General features: G+C 30.9%; 1 protein-coding gene across 1 annotated transcript; it reads left to right on the forward strand.

The window, feature by feature from the left end:
• Positions 1-13221: 13221 nt before the first annotated feature.
• Positions 13222-15962, forward strand: LOC25500670 (transcription factor MTB1). Its single transcript, XM_013589154.3, has one exon. It carries the CDS (start codon positions 13748-13750, stop codon positions 15617-15619), a length of 1872 nt encoding a protein of 623 aa, XP_013444608.1. The 5' UTR covers positions 13222-13747; the 3' UTR covers positions 15620-15962.
• Positions 15963-16653: the final 691 nt, after the last annotated feature.

Here is a 16653-nt window from a genome sequence, read left to right on the forward strand (position 1 = left end):
TTTGGGCCAGCATAATTATCCATCCCCATTTATAATTAATTAATCGTTATATTTATTTGTCTTCATGCACTCATGATGAAATCATGTTAATCCTTTCACACAAAAAAAAAGGTATAATCATCTTAATCCTCAACGTAGATTTAAGTTGATGGTGACTTTGTTCATACGGCAATTTCAAAAGCTTTAGATTCTTAATGCCTAAGAATTATCACAACGTAACTTTCCAATCTTAGAAAAATAATTAAAAAAACAATGTTTCCTGCTCTATAGCACCCATGCACGTCATTTGCTGGTTTGAACCAGGAATGAATTCAAAAAATAATAGCAATAAAATAAACTATTCCAGTTAAAATCCAAAACAAATATATTTAAGTCGCTTTTAACATGTGAAATTAATTTCTCTTAATAATATTCGTGAATGTCAATTTCAAATTTACTTAGAGCATCTACAGTAAAAACATTTATTTTTGGATAAAATCTCACATCATATACATATCACTAATTATAGTAATACATAATGATGAATTAATCTCTCCAACTTAGCATCTCACACAAATTTCTTAAATGAGACTCATTAATCAACTATCAAAAATCTTATATCTTTAGATAATAATTTTTTAATATTAAAAAAGTGTAGGTCCCATTTAAGAATCAGGTCTTAAGTGAGACTTTAATTTGATCTTATATGACTCTAAAAAAATTTCTCCTATGTAGATACCTAATAGATATCGTATCTTAAAAGTTTAATACATCACCATTAAAGATGGTCTTAGATCGACACTCAGAATAGTGAAAGCACGGTTGAGAATGACGGCAACTAACTCCTTAGAGGAGGTGGTGTACCGACATATTGGCAATCATGTCAGTATATGATCAAAGGTGCATATTTTTAAGGTTTAAAGAATGTGTACTTTAATTTGGATCACATGTTAGTATTTTTAGGACATACTCTGTTCTAAACGGTATCTCTTGAATTAGCATTTGATTGTCATTAGATGGTGCTAATGGAATCACCGGTTCATAAGATATCTCTTAGCCACTAGATACGTTAGTTTTTTTTTTAGCAAGCTAAAATGGAATTAAAAGATTAAAAGGAGTGGTTCATCTCACACAAGGCGTGCAAAAGAGAACCGCTCAAAGTTTTGTACAAAGTCAAGTCACTAGTGCCTCAATAAAGAGACCATAATAATAAACAGAAGAAAAGCAGCAAAGTTACAGTAAAACTTCCATGCAAACTAGAGGATGTCTCCACCAGTCATGATAGCTGAAAGAACAAGTTGACAGACATGCCTTTAACCACTGAAAGGAAAGCATTCTTACCTTGTCTGTCAACTGATGTAACTCTAATGCCTTCTGATTAAAAACGCAGTTATTCTTTTCGTTCCAAATAACCAAGACACAAGCAAGCCAGATTAATTTTAAAAAAGAATATATGAATCGCGGTAACCCTGCTAGATGACCATACTGAAGATGATAATCACAACTACATGCATTAGTTGATTGGGCTTGATCCCAGTTCCACACAAATATTCTCTTTGTAGTTTCAAAACTTTTTTGTTAAATTTGTTACGAGACAAGTTAATGATAGATTCACGTTTCAACTAAATTAAGTGGCTGCATCCCTAGTTCATGTAATTTATTTGTTCATATTTTGACATATATATCAATAAACGAGTTCTCTTTCAGGTGTCAAGGGAGATTTATAGCATTTATTAATAATAATCTGTTTAATTTTATTTTTTTTGAGGAAGTAATCTGGTTAATATATGTCGAAATATATCAACAAATAAATAAACGTGAACCAGAGATGCATATCACTAAATAGAAAGAAAACCTATCTATCTATTTTGACAAACAAAACCTTGAATTTATGTATTGAAATAGAAAGAAAAGTACAATATTGTATTGAACTACACAATCACTAAATTAAACCTTGTATAGAATATTAGTAATGGTATCAATATCATTCTGCATTTAGCAATAGAAACGAACATAATTTTTGGTTTTTTAGGTATGAAAGGAGCCAAAGATGCATAATAAAGTCATCATAAATAAATGTACTTCACGTGCCCTAGTTTCTTCTATGATGGGCCAACCTGGTTCACGTGAACATCACGTGATGCTCACATCGTCGTCGGTAGATGAATGAATGCACAGGACACTGCCACGTGGAAGGCTACAAAAACTCAAACGTTGAAGGCGTGTGAAGGCGATGTGCAAAAACGTGTTTGTTTGTTTTCGATGATAGGATGGATTAGGTGGGAGCCACCGTAAACGCGTGACCACCACCTATTCAAATAACCGGTGCTCAGACACTATTTAAGGAATCCAAGAATAAAAAATTGTCTTGAAAATATAAACTGCTATTTTTGATCAACTAATTATTATATCACTTTTTAATAAAATCTTACTTCTTTTGACTTAACTAATGTCTCATGGACACTGGTTAACATTCTCCAAAACAGTTTAGGGAAAATTCTAAAAACAATCTTCCAGAGCATTGTTTAAATATTCAAAAGTAATATTCCATCTGCCTTAAATTGTACGACGTTTTGAGCATTTAGCACATATTGAGAAATACAATTAATATTGTGTGGGAAAGAGATATTATGAGCAATTTTATAAAATTGTCATTAATAAAGGATACAAGAAAGATAAATGAAGGAGTTGAAAGAAGATAGAGTAATAAATATTTAAGGATATAATAGAAAAAGTAATATTAATATTTCATTGGTATTGTAAAACGACATATAATTTGGAACAAATTTTTTTCTAAGGTAACATACAATTTGGGACGGAGGGAGTAGCAATTTTTATATTAAAAATTACTCTCCTCGGCCTCAATTTTATAAAGAAAAATTTATCATTTAGATTTATTCAATAACTAATGTATTTGGCCGTAATGCAAGTTTCTTATTTGACTAGCCTGTCACAACGCCGTTCCTACCTTATCTTTGCTCAATCACAAGAATATATCAAACTCAACCATTTGTTCTCGGTGTGGATAACAAGATGAATATTTCCTCCACTGTGTCCGTGATTGCATGTTCTCCAAAGTCATTGGCACAAAATAGGCTTATATAACCCTGGTTTCTTCTCTACATTTTATGCGCATGACTGGATCAAAGAGGGAGCAAACATTTCTCGCTCCACTCTTTTCCTCGCTGGGTTGTGGTGGACATGGAGACATCGAAACTTGATGTACCTTGGTAACGAAACTTGGTCTCTAACTCGTCTAAGCATCAATATTAACAACTCAGTTGATATCATTCGTTTGTGCCTCCAAAATGTTACTTCAACTTCTTCTTCTATTCAGTATGTGTGATGGAACAACAATGGCTTAGGTTGCACCATTCTAAATTTTGATGGAAGTTGTATCTGGAACCCTATCTGGGCAGGTTTTGGAGGTGTTATCTGCAACAGTTCAAGCAACTATCTCTCAGGTATCTCTGGCACATCTACAACTAGCAAGACATTTTGTTGGTTGAACTTTCTACTCTTCATCAAGGGCTCAAGATGACGATTAACATGGAAATTGATGAACTGGTGTGTTACTCGGACTCCCTCCTCTCCGTCAATCTCATCTCTGTAAATACCTCGCAATTCCACATATATGTTGTTCTTATTCAGAATATAAAGGATCTTCTGGCTACTAAAAATTTCTCTATTCATCATACTATTAGAGAAGGAAACCAATGTGCAGATTTCATGGCTAAGTTGGGAGCTTCGACAAATGTGGAGTTCACAGTCCATACTTCTCCTCCTCATGATCTGCTTCCCCTTCTCAGGGCGGACGCCACGAGACCCATCCTCATGAGGATCTAGTTTAGTTTTTTTGTTTTTTTTGTCTTCTGCTTTTTGCTTTTGATTAGCTTTGTAACAACAACAAAAATACATATCAATACATTAGTTATTGAATGAATCTAAAATGTAAACTTTTACATATCATTAAGATCAGATGGAGTGTATAGTTTAGATTTTTACACGTGTTTGACTTGTATTTTTTGCATAAATTTTTTGTTGGTTTTTTAAATAATATTTGTGTGACAATTGTTAGCAAGGCTCATTGTGAAAACCATTCTCATTACAACACTCACTCACACTAATTAGTAATAATCACTATCTTTAATTAAATTCTTGTGATTTTTATAACTATCACATGTGACATCAATTTTCAAAGTGTAATACTCATATTCTCTTCGACTTTTATTATAAACAAAAAATTACTTTTGACATTTATTGAACAATTGATGTAGATGATCTAGGATATAGACTAAACACACTTATTCAATGAACTTGGATATAAACTTCTGATAGGGGATAAATTTACAGGTTTGGGATGAATTTGATGATGATCTTGGTAATGAACTTCGTGATGCATCGTTACCCCTAAAGAGCATCAATTACCTAAGAAAATGAAGGAGAGATGTGGTGTAGAAGATGAAAGAAACAAAAAAATTTAATTTCAATTTTCCCCTTTCTATTTTAATGAATTTGAAATTAATGAAATAATATAAATATATAAGAAAATCATTTTCTAATTTAAAAAAATAATTTATTTTTATTTATTTCCAATTAAATGCCAGATGTATTACTTATGTACAGTCAGCGAGATCATTTGTGCCAAATCAACAAGAAACACACTCCTATGACTTTTTTTTAAAAAAACAAAACAAAACCTTAGGAAGGATATATTTCTTTTTTTTACGGGGATCAAAATCCAAATACGCTATATTTGTAGGGACCTTTTGTATATTTTAGGCAAATTTTTGTCCTTTTTCAAACTTTTGAACCAAAAGATGGTGAAATATCAAATTTATAGTAAAGTTTTTATGGGATTTTCTTATAGTTTCATGGTTGTTTTTTTTACTAAAATTTCATGGTTGTTGATCATTCCACATTATCAAGTTGTATGTCACATCTTCATTTTTTTTTAGACTATAAATATGAGAAATAGAAAAAGAAAAAAAAAAGTAGGTAAATATAAAATAGAGGACCAATTTCGTGAATGGATAACATTAGAGGGACAAAAAAATATAATCAAACCTATTGTTTACTAAGAGAGTTAATGTCCGAACGAATATTCTTTACAATTTTAGGATCTCCGGTTAAAAAAATAAATAGTTTTTTTTGAAGGAAAAAAAATAAATAGTTTTGTATCTCGAATATAAGTAAAAATAATTATTATTATATTGTTAGTTTTAGTTTTTTTAATTATTTTTGTATAATATTTTTTTAAAAGATTTTCCAGAATAATTTTTATTTTGAAAATGAAATAGTTATTTTAATTAGATTTTGAAACAATTTTTTTTATAGAAGACAGAGAAAAAAAACATATTTGGTGGTGCGTATGTTTTCTCAATCATATTAATAAAAGTTTATTTTAACATGTTCACCAATTTTTTTTAAACATGGTACCAATAAAAAGCTATTTTAACATGCATATTTTTCACATTGAATATTTTTTCAACAAGGGTTGATTATTTTTTAAAATTCTCTGAATAATAATCTCCAAATTATTTATATCAAATTTAGTTTTTAAAAAATATAAAACAAATGATCCCTTAACCTCAAGTATAATTAGATCTAACTATTTTTTTTTTATTTATAAAATAACTATTTTCCTTTATTTAATATCCAAAAAATGTTGATATAAGAAACTAGAGGGGTAGCTGTTTTTAACATGATATTTTGCATTGAAAATTGATATAAGTAACAATTTGTTAAGAAGTGTATACATCTCTTCTTTCAAAACAAAAAAAAAAGTGTACACATCTCTTGTCCTAAAAAAAAATGAACACATCGTAGTCTGATTGAGTATTGATTAATCTTTCTATCTTGTCCTATATTATGTGTATCTCATTTGAAATGTCCATACTTTTTAAGATTGAATAAACTTCTCACTTTATCGTCCATTCATATTCTATTAGAGGATTTATCAGGGTACTGCATTTGATAGACAAAGACTTTGAAATATATCAATATAGTCCCACTAATACCTCAAATTCGTTTTTAAATTTTCAAAAATCAACCAAATTCATCCCTGAAATTTAATCCTTGTTTAATTTATTAAATTATTTTTACTATTTTTAGATGTCATTTTTAAATAACATAGTAGTATCATTGTTTATTACATTTCAATCATCTAATTACTTAACTAATTATAATTAATAAAGATATTTTAATAAAATGAAACATATTTTACAATTAAAATTAACACTACTAATATTTTTTTAACAATTATTCTAAAATAAGTGGTACTATTTTAATAAATGAAACACACTATATAATTCCTCCGTCTTTATATCTAAACATCCTTTTATTAGAGGCAAAAGATATTTACAAAAAGGGACAGAGGGAGTAAAACTTAGAAGGTAGTACATCTTTTCCCTAAAAGAAAAAAAACTTAGAAGGTACACATAGTAATGGAGTGAGCGTTATTGTACGCTCCAATCAGGTCTCGACAAAACATGTTTAGTTCCTAGGAATCCTTTTTTGTTTAACTTTATTGGCAATTATTCGCTCCATTCATATTGAACAATTTATTAGCAAAAGAAAATTTTCTTAAAATAAGTATTTAATAGCACAATATGTTTTTTTTAGGGGAGTAGCACATATATGTTTTTAATATAAAAAATAAACTAATTATTTTATTCTAATTTCATTTTAATTTTCTTCAAAGCAAAGATTAATAGTTTCACTACTATTTCCAACATCCGGAGCTTCACTTCTCTTGATAAATAACTTGGTTTCCCCATCCTCAATGGTAGAGCAACAAAAAGTGTTTTAACTTTATAATTGAGAAGATGCAAATTAGATTGGTATTTTGGGAGCATCGTCTTCTAAACAAGTCTAGAAGGCTGACCCTTGAAACCTTATTTCCGACATCAGAATGGCTTGATATTGTAATACCTCTCTTCTTGGAGAGCTTGTTTAAGGTATTATTCGAGGGACCAACAATTTTTGGGTCAACATCCTATCTCACAAGTGCACCTCAAGCATTTGTATCCTTAATCACCCCATTACCACCTTCGGTTCTTCCACTTGGAATTCCATCACTTACGTCAAGAGTGTTCTCATCGTGATTTCTCTTGGCATGCTGGCTCTCACACATTCACGAACTAAAATGAATTAAGATACCAAAAATCAACAATACTTAAAAGGAACTTTAGTAATTAATTTGGCTTAATTACACTTTTGGTCCTTGCATTTTGACCAACTCACAAAATTGGTCCTACCTCTTTTAAATCGAACAAAATCATCCATAAACTATATGTTTTTTGCAGTTTTAGTCATATCTCCCTATTTCCAACTCCATAAACGCACAGAAATGACAGTTTTAGTCCAACCACCTATGCTCAACCATAAAATAAACAAGGAATAAATCATGTGGGTGCAAGGAATCTACTTTGTTCAGCACACAAACCAAGAAAAACCCTAATTTCTAAAACATGTTTCAGGTATGTAACATATCTCGGAAATTAGGTTAGTGTGCTGAATAAAGTAGATTCCTTGTACCCACATGTTTTATTCTTTGTTTATTTCATGGTTGAGCATAGGTGGTTAGACTAAAACTGTCATTTCTGTGCGTTTATGGAGTTGGAAATAGGTAGATAGAACTAAAACTGCAAAAAAACATATAGTTTAAGGACGATTTTATTTGATTTAAAAAAGATAGAACCATTTTCGTGAGTTGGTCAAAATGGTAGGACCAAAAGTGTAATTAATCCAATTAATTTTAGAACAAAACTCATGTTAACAAGCGTCAACGTAGTCACCTAAAAAAAGTGTCACTAGAGTATTGTCTAAGTAATATATTAAAAGAAATTTTGTCTTAGAAATACAAATAAAATACACTTATAAATATCAACAAAAAAAAATTCATTTGTCAAAATAATAAAGGTCTTGCTAACGAATACTCTTAGGACATTGGTTAAAAAAATTGATAAAAGAAAACTTTAAATTGAAAATTTAACTTTTTTACAAGATAAACAATTCAAACTGTATTGATTACACATTTTCCAATAAAAATTTACCTGATTTGTCTTTTTAAAAAGTGCCTTAAGAGTTAGTTTTTAATTCAAGTTAGTTGAGATACGCTCAAGTTAGTTGAAATAAGTAATTAAAATTGTTTGTTAAGTTTATTAGCTACTTTGTGCAAGTTATTTAGTTTTAGATAATTACTTGTATGGCAAGTAATATACATAGCTTGCATATAAATATGATGTAAACCTGATACGAATTCGCAAGTATACGGTTCTATCGAGTAGTAAAAGATTATCAATCCACATGGAGTTATATGTAATTACCAATCTTGTTTTTCGTTTTGATTAGCTGAAAAGATCAAGTTGTTTGGTTTTGTCTGGTTAAAATTCATATTAAAAAGCGTCATGGGATCATTGGTTTCATCATAATGCGAAATCATAAACATTCCAAATCTATTTCTCCATCTTATGTTAAATTCTTTTAAAAAAAACAAGATTTTCTTTGGTAATTTATGTTTTCTCTCGAAATACATAAATGTATTTCAATAACAACTAAGCTTGGTCGATTAATATTGAGACCCTTTAGCTCGAATCTTATTGCTTCAAGACTTCACCAAACTATTCATATGTGGTGTTCCCATCAAGTTTTGTGTTGTCCTGTCTAATTCTCATTTGTTCCAATATCAAACTTCACATTTCGTTCCTTCTTCTGATATTTGAGATTATGAAATAACAACTATTAAACTTCACATTTCGATCCTTCGTTTAATACTTGTTACTGAGTTTAAAAACAATGAGATTAGATTAGAAAATAGAAATTAAACAAAATAGATATCTAGACTTGATCTGAATAGGATTAAGTCATTAGACTATTCCGACAATCCCAAGACTAGAAGGTCTACTCTCTAATGATTATAGTAGACAAAAGATTAAAGTAGAACGCCATAGAAATAAATTGTTTAATTGTAAATGACTGAATGTAAATTGCTGGAATTGTAAAGAACACTAAAATAAATAGCAAGAATGTAAAAGTGCAGAAAAAGTAAAGAAAAATTATCTTAGAACAAAATGTAGAACTTAGATCACACTATAATAAGTTTACAAGCATCCTAAGATGATTACAAGTTGGATGACCTATTTATAGCCTAGAACCTCTAGACAAGGCATTAAACTCGAATTTACAAGCTTTAAAATAGGAGAAACCAAAGAGTTTTGTAACAGCTCTAGCTGACAGCAAAAACGCACGGTCTGCACAACCGTGCACTTTTCAACTTCCAAGTGTTAAAATCGCACAGTCTGGTTCCAGGGAGAAACGCACGGTCCATGCACTTTCAAAGCCACACCGTGCATTTTGTTTTTTTCAAGTTTTCCACCCTTTTCTGTTCCGAAGTGACCTTAGGTGTCTTCATGAAAGTTGTAGATATGAATGTTAGCTTTCATCTGCCTTTGGTTTGACTTCATTCAGACATCTAGAACTTAAGTTATGATCAAAATACTACACATAGACATCACAGACCGTGTGTTTTTCCAGCTATTCATTTTTCTTGCTTTTCTTCAATTTCTCTGCTCCTACCTCAACCAAATGCTCTCATTTCTTCGTTACTTGTCCTGAACATAAAAACCAAAGTATTTATAGTAAAATAGCTCTAAACTAGTTGCTAGTAATATTTGGGTCATGTTAACCAGTGCCCCCGTGGCACTGGTTAAGGAAACTAAAAATTGAAAGTCTTAAAATAAAGGTAACACTTTTTATACTTTTCAAGAGTTGACAACACAAGTTCCAATGTAATACTTACCACATTTAACTCCTTAACCAGTGCCCCTGGACACTGGTTAACATTACCCTTAATTTATTTGTAATTACTATTGTTTTTACAAGAGCGTGAGTTAATTTATGTTTTTCACATGATATTTATTCTTGATTAAGAAAAATATATAAAATAAACATGAGTATGTTGATGAAGAAATACTCTCTCTGCCCTTTTTTTTAAGAACACTTTACAAAAATCATGTCTGAAATGTGGGTAAAGAAATACGAGTATGTTAAAGTAGTAAATTGTCTAAAATGTATATGACTATTACCTTTATATATAAATACATTTAATGTTACTTTTCAAATTCAAAGATAAATTGATAGTATTTTTTTGACTAAAAATAAATGATATTCATTCATTCAAATTGATAGAGTACATCAATACAATGCAAATGCTCTAAAAACAAAAAAGAGGAATATGCGAACAAACTCACAACATCCATGTTAATAGCATAAAACTAAAACGTACAAAAGCCTACACATATGACTATATTCAAATCTTTGGAATACCCATGTTTTAGAATCAGCAACGTTGACGACATCAATACCATCGATTCGATCCGCCAAAGATAAATTGATAATATTAATAAGGGGTGTATTTGTCCCTAAAAAAAGAAGGGGGTATATTTGGAAAAAGATATAATAAATGCATCTAATAGTGTGTAGTGAGTCTTATATTTAATGATAATTTTTTTTGGGTTAAATATGTTTTTAGTCCTTAGATTTTGCGCCTCTTTGAAGAATAATCCTTACATTTTATTAAATGTTTTTAAAATCCTCACATTTCATCTCCGTTATCAAAATTAGTCTTTGCTGTTAATTCTCTAACGGAATGCTGATGTGGCAGTTAGTGGGTCCCAAAATGTGAGGACTACTTCAAAGTCACGTAAAATGTAGGGACCAAAAAACATATTTAACCCTAAAATAATTGGGACTCGCTAATTACCACATCAACATTCTGTTAGAGAATTAACAGCATAAACTAATTTTGATAACGAAGATAAAATGTAAGGATTTTAAAAACATTTAATGAAATATATGGACTATTCTTCAAAGGGGCGCAAAATGCAAGGACCAAAAATATATTTAACTAGAGGGAGTTAATTGAAATAGTTGAAAATATTAAAGGAGTCTTATAAAAATGGATCAAAAAATTCTCAAAAATCTTATATTTAAAGACAAAGGTATTTCATCTATATGTACCTATTCGATCCTCTAGAAAGACATTTGTAGTAGCATTTTGTTTTGGACAATTTTCCTTTTTTTATGAACATAGCAACTTGTCATCATAGGAAAAGAATGAGTGTGAGAGTTGCAAATATATCTTTCTTCCGTACCATTTATTATTACGTGGTAAACTCAATGCTTTGTTAATGTTTTTGGTAAGAGACAAGCAACCGACTTCATCTTTAACATGCGCACACAAAACATCAAAGGTTCATAACTATGAGTCACATGTGAGTTATTGTTGGTTCCACTATTCAGCACGAGCACCATAAATAATGTAATCAAATCATTTCTTAAACTTGAAGGTTAGTTTGTCCTTATCAATCTAAAATTAAAATATCCATCCACTTGCAAATAATAATAGCCCCACTGTTTTGGTGTCTTCTTCATCTATTTTTATTTTGTACAAGTCCTTCATCTACGTATAGTATTAATTTGTTACACATGCTCATTGGAAATCTAATCTAATTCATACGATAGAAGCCAGTTTGTTCATAAAATATTAATAGTAGATGATACTTTAAGTAGTTTTTATATTATATTTTGAAAAAACTATAACAAAAAAGTGATTATTAGCTTATAGCAACATGCGTAAAAAAAAAAATTACAGCAATACATTTACCTATAAAGCAACATGTGTAAAAAAAATGCTTACATCAATACATTTACTTTTGTCAAAAAAGTTTTTCTGTTTTTTGTTTTTGTGTTGTGTAGATGTGTTCAATTTTAAACTGTAAACTATTGATGTCAATCCTCTGATTCTTAAGGAAAATGACTTTTAGTAATTTAGAGTTCGACGTGAGATAAGAATGGCTTAGCCAATAATTGTTCAATCGAAAAATTAAATTTGAGTTCTTCTGAACGATTCGTCCTCGGTGAAGCTCATTAACCACTTGAGTTCAATTGTTTGGTTGAATTTTTTTTTTTAGGGAATTGTTTGGTTGGTATATTACATCACTTTGTTGTTGATCGTTTCTTTTAATTAGTATAATTTAATCTATTATTTTACTATTAAATATGTATCAAACATAATCGACCATTATTATTCTATAATATTAATTTTTAATATATTATATTATATTTTACATCAAATCTATTATTTTTAATAGACATGTGCAATATTGTACATATTAAAGTAATTAAAAGTAGTAACTTTTCATTGAAAATCAACAATTATTGATTAAAAGTTATATATTTAATATAACAAACATAAGTTTCAAGTCAAAGTTACTACTTTAAACTTCTTAACATGTGCAAATTTGCACATGATTGAAAAACCCTTTTTATTATAGATTTAAAATATTAATATTAATGAATTAGTAAAACATGATTTGTGATTAAAATATTAATAAATTAATCCAAATTAAACCATATTAAATTTGATTGAAAACATAAATATTTCGGTGGCTTGAAGATTGTCATATTTGTAAACATATGTACTATGCCGTTTTATGTTATTAATACGAATGATTCATCTTTTTGTTTTTAGTGACTTTGAATTTGTATTGTATCGATGTACCCTACCAATTTGAACGAATAAATATCATTCATTTTTATTTTTGTCCAAAAAATTCTATCTTAGGACCAAATGAGTTTTTATTTCAAAATTGACTTAAATCACGTCGCAAACGCCTTTAATGTTTTGTAGGGACTAAGATTGATTGAAGTCAATAATTTGTCGCATACAACTTATTGTGATTGTTGGATCAAAATCGAATAGTTTAGAATTTAAGCTCAATATTTCCTAATTAAAAGAAACAAATCTACACTATATTTAAAACCGTTTTGATATCAATTAAACAAGAAAAATGTTAACAAATGCATTTGTTAAGAAGTTTAAAGAATAAATTTTATCTTAGAAATAGTACATGTAAAACATGTAAATTTTAAAAAGAATTTTTTTCTTCATAAAACTTATCAATTATTTTCATCTTTAAATCCTTAACAAGTACCCTTAACGAGACCAGTTAAACAATCGCAATTGAAAATTTAACAATGGTTTTTAACTAAGTTATACTTATAGACAAAATTCATACATCCTCATGAGCTTAACTCAGTTAGTATGAACATAATATATCTAATGTTCGGAGGTTGAACCATGAGCAACACCAAAAAAGAGACCAAGATCCGTACAAGAATTGAACCAATAAATCCCACTCCTATTTCATTTTGTAGGGTTCATAGTAGATGACTGGTAGATAGATTATCGTACTAGGACCAAACCAACAAAAGCATAATAATCGTACTATTACCTCTCAACTTCCAACAATTTAACCCTGGTTAACCTTTTTAACCCTAGTTAACACTAAAAACCACACTCCTCGTTTGTTTACACTTTTGCAGCAGCAGTTACAACCTCATAGGTAGAAAAGCGCAAACGCCGTTCTTCTTTCTTTTCATTCTCCACACCTTCATTTCATTGCAAAAAAAAAAAAAAAAAAATCCTAGTTTTTCCCAAAGGTTTGAAACATGTTTCATATGTTTAAACTCTTTGTTTACTTATGATGTTTGTTTTACCATTGTTGTCTCTTCAATCATTGTCCTTTGTTTCTTCATGAATCTTAGTTTTGGTTTCATTGTTTCTGAGAGTTTTTGGAACTCAAAATTGAATTTTTTTGAGATCTGAGATTGAGGGTATTAATTTGAAGTTCTGGGTTTTGTTGATTTTTGTGTAAAGTTGAGTTTTTTTTTTGGATTTTGGTATCTGGGTTTTGGTTTGAAGATGAAGATTGAAGTGGGTTTAGGAGGAAATAGGTTATGGAATGAAGATGAAAAAGCTATGGTGGTTGAAGTTTTAGGTGTTAATGCTTTTGATTATTTGGTTACAAATTCAGTTTCAAATGAGAATCTTTTGACAGCAATTGGGAGTGGTGAGAATCTTGAAAACAAGCTTTCTGATCTAGTTGAAAGATCTAATGTTTCGAATTTCAGTTGGAATTATGCGATATTTTGGCGAATTTCTCAGTCAAAGTTTGGTGATTGGGTTTTAGGTTGGGGAGATGGGTGTTGTAGGGAACCTAAAGAGGAGGAAAAGGAACAAAATTTGGGGTTGAAAAGTGTTGTTGAAGATGAAAAGCAACAAAGAATGAGGAAAAGGGTGTTGCAGAAGCTTCATGCAACATTTGGTGGTTTAGATGATGACAATTATGCTTTTGGATTGGACTGTGTGACCGATACGGAGATGTTCTTTCTTGCATCAATGTATTTCTCTTTTCCTAATGGACATGGTGGACCAGGTAAGTGTTTTGCATCTGGGAAGCATTTGTGGTTATGTGATGCATTGAAATCCAGTAGCTCTGATTATTGTGTTAGGGCTTTTTTGGCTAAATCTGTTGGATTTAAGACTATCGTTTTAGTTCCTACTGATTTAGGTGTTGTTGAATTGGGTTCTGTTAGAACGGTTGGTGAGAGCGTTGAATTGTTGCAAACTATTAAATCTGTGTTTTCGACACAATCATCGTTTGCTAGGGCTAAGTCGATTTCATCGTTGGATGGAAAGAGAGATGAGAATTCTCCTTTTTCTTGTTTGAAAGTTGGGGAGAGTGTTAAGAACAATAGTAATAATAATGGTAATCTTCATCTTCATCATCAGAATAATAATAATCATGGTAGAGTTGAGGGGATTGGAGTTCCCAAGATTTTTGGGCAGGATTTGAACTCGGCCACACATTTTCGGGAGAAACTTGCTATTAGAAAAATGGATGATAGACAATCATGGGGAGGCCGTCCGAATGGGAATGGAATTAGTTTTCCAAATGGTGTTCATGGTTCAAGTTGGAGAGGTAGTCAAGTTGTGAGGCAGCATGCGCCTGTCGATGTTTTTGCTCCTAGGCCTTCATCGAGCAATGCAGCCGAGCTAGCAAATGGTGGGAGGCAAGATTTCGTGCTCAACAACTATCAACAGCAACGGAAGCCACAAATGCAAATTGATTTTTCAGGAGCCACATCGAGACCTTCAGTGAGATCAATTGTTGGTGAATCGGAGCTTTCTGATGTTGAAGCTTCTTGCAGAGAGGAGAATCCCAGTCCCTCCGATGATAGGAGGCCAAGGAAACGTGGCAGAAAGCCAGCAAATGGAAGGGTAGAACCCCTCAATCATGTGGAGGCAGAGAGGCAAAGACGCGAGAAGCTAAACCAGCGTTTTTACGCATTACGAGCTGTTGTGCCGAATATTTCCAAGATGGACAAAGCATCTTTGTTGGGAGATGCTATTGCTTACATCAACGAGCTTCAAGCAAAACTCAAGACCATGGAATCTGAGAGAGAGCAATTAGGAATCACTTCTAGAGATGGATCATCATCGGCACCGCCGGCAAACTCTAGAGCAGAAAATCCTCAAAGTAGAGCTCCTGATATCGATATTCAAGCTGCACAAGATGGAGTTATCGTAAAGGTGAGTTGTTCTATTGATGTTCATCCTATTTCAAAAGTCATCCAATCATTCAAAGACACCGAAATCGATATCGTTGAGTCGAAACTCAATGCTGCAAATGATACTGTCTTCCACACATTCATAATTAAGTCACAAGGTTCCGAGCAGCTGACAAAGGAGAAGTTGATTGCAGCATTTTCCAAAGAAACCAACTCCTTATAGCCTTAGTTCATATTCATGATACATAGAGAAGAACAAACAAATCTGCATTTTTTTCTCAGAAATTTTGCTTTACAACAGAGGATTTAAAACAAATGCAGTGTGATCTAGAGAAGTAGAATAATAGGCAATAGCTCCTATTAACCGTGTAGGATAGCAAATTTATGTTTGTCTATAGTATACACAGTTTATTTATCATAAGTATTATTGTTGCAAGGTCAATTGTTTTCTTCACTTTAACCAATCTATAGCATTTATTTTGGTCATATGGTTTTTTTTTCTTTCTTGTATTCTACTAAGTTCTGTGCATAGCAGCAAAGTATTAGTTAATGGTTTTCTTTTGTCATTTGTATCATTTTTAGAGATAAAGATATTATGCTCTTTTTTTTTTGGGGGAATATTATGTGGTCTAGGGTAATTTCTGAGATGTAATATTTTCTTATGTTGGATGCTTTATCCCCATCCCCATTTGAACAATATCTTTCATTTCTTACTAGAAATGCAAGTTTCTTGTAAAATTCCACTACCTACTCTAAAGAAAGAGTTTTATCCAAATTGGAAAGCAGGTTTCTTACTTTTAAAGCCTTTAATTCTAGTTTTTATCTGTATTTGTGTTTATGTGTTTTTATTGACATAGTAAATGCGCGACATATTTATCATTTTTGACCGTCCAATCTCAAATCATCGATGAAAATCATTCAATGAATGTCTAAATTAACGGTGAATTTGACAAAATCACATTGTAGCGGCAGTGATGTAGTCAACATGCAAAAAGATGTTTTGGTCAAGTTATAATGTGAGCTGGCCGATTTTAAATCATGGTTGAAATCAATTAATGTATTTAATGCATGTTTTTCTTACTAAATTAAATGCAATGAATCTGGATCACTGTTTGAACTAGTGCATAATTTTACCTCTTTTTGCCTGCACAAGGGAATCGTTTGTTTTTCATTTGTTTGTTTGAAAATGGAAAAAGAAACTAAGGAGGGACAGACAAACTTTTGCATACTAGATTCTTGGTCTCAATCTAATAACTT

The sequence above is a fragment of the Medicago truncatula genome, chromosome 8 (genome assembly GCF_003473485.1).
Source record: "Medicago truncatula cultivar Jemalong A17 chromosome 8, MtrunA17r5.0-ANR, whole genome shotgun sequence".
Lineage (NCBI taxonomy): Eukaryota > Viridiplantae > Streptophyta > Magnoliopsida > Fabales > Fabaceae > Medicago > Medicago truncatula.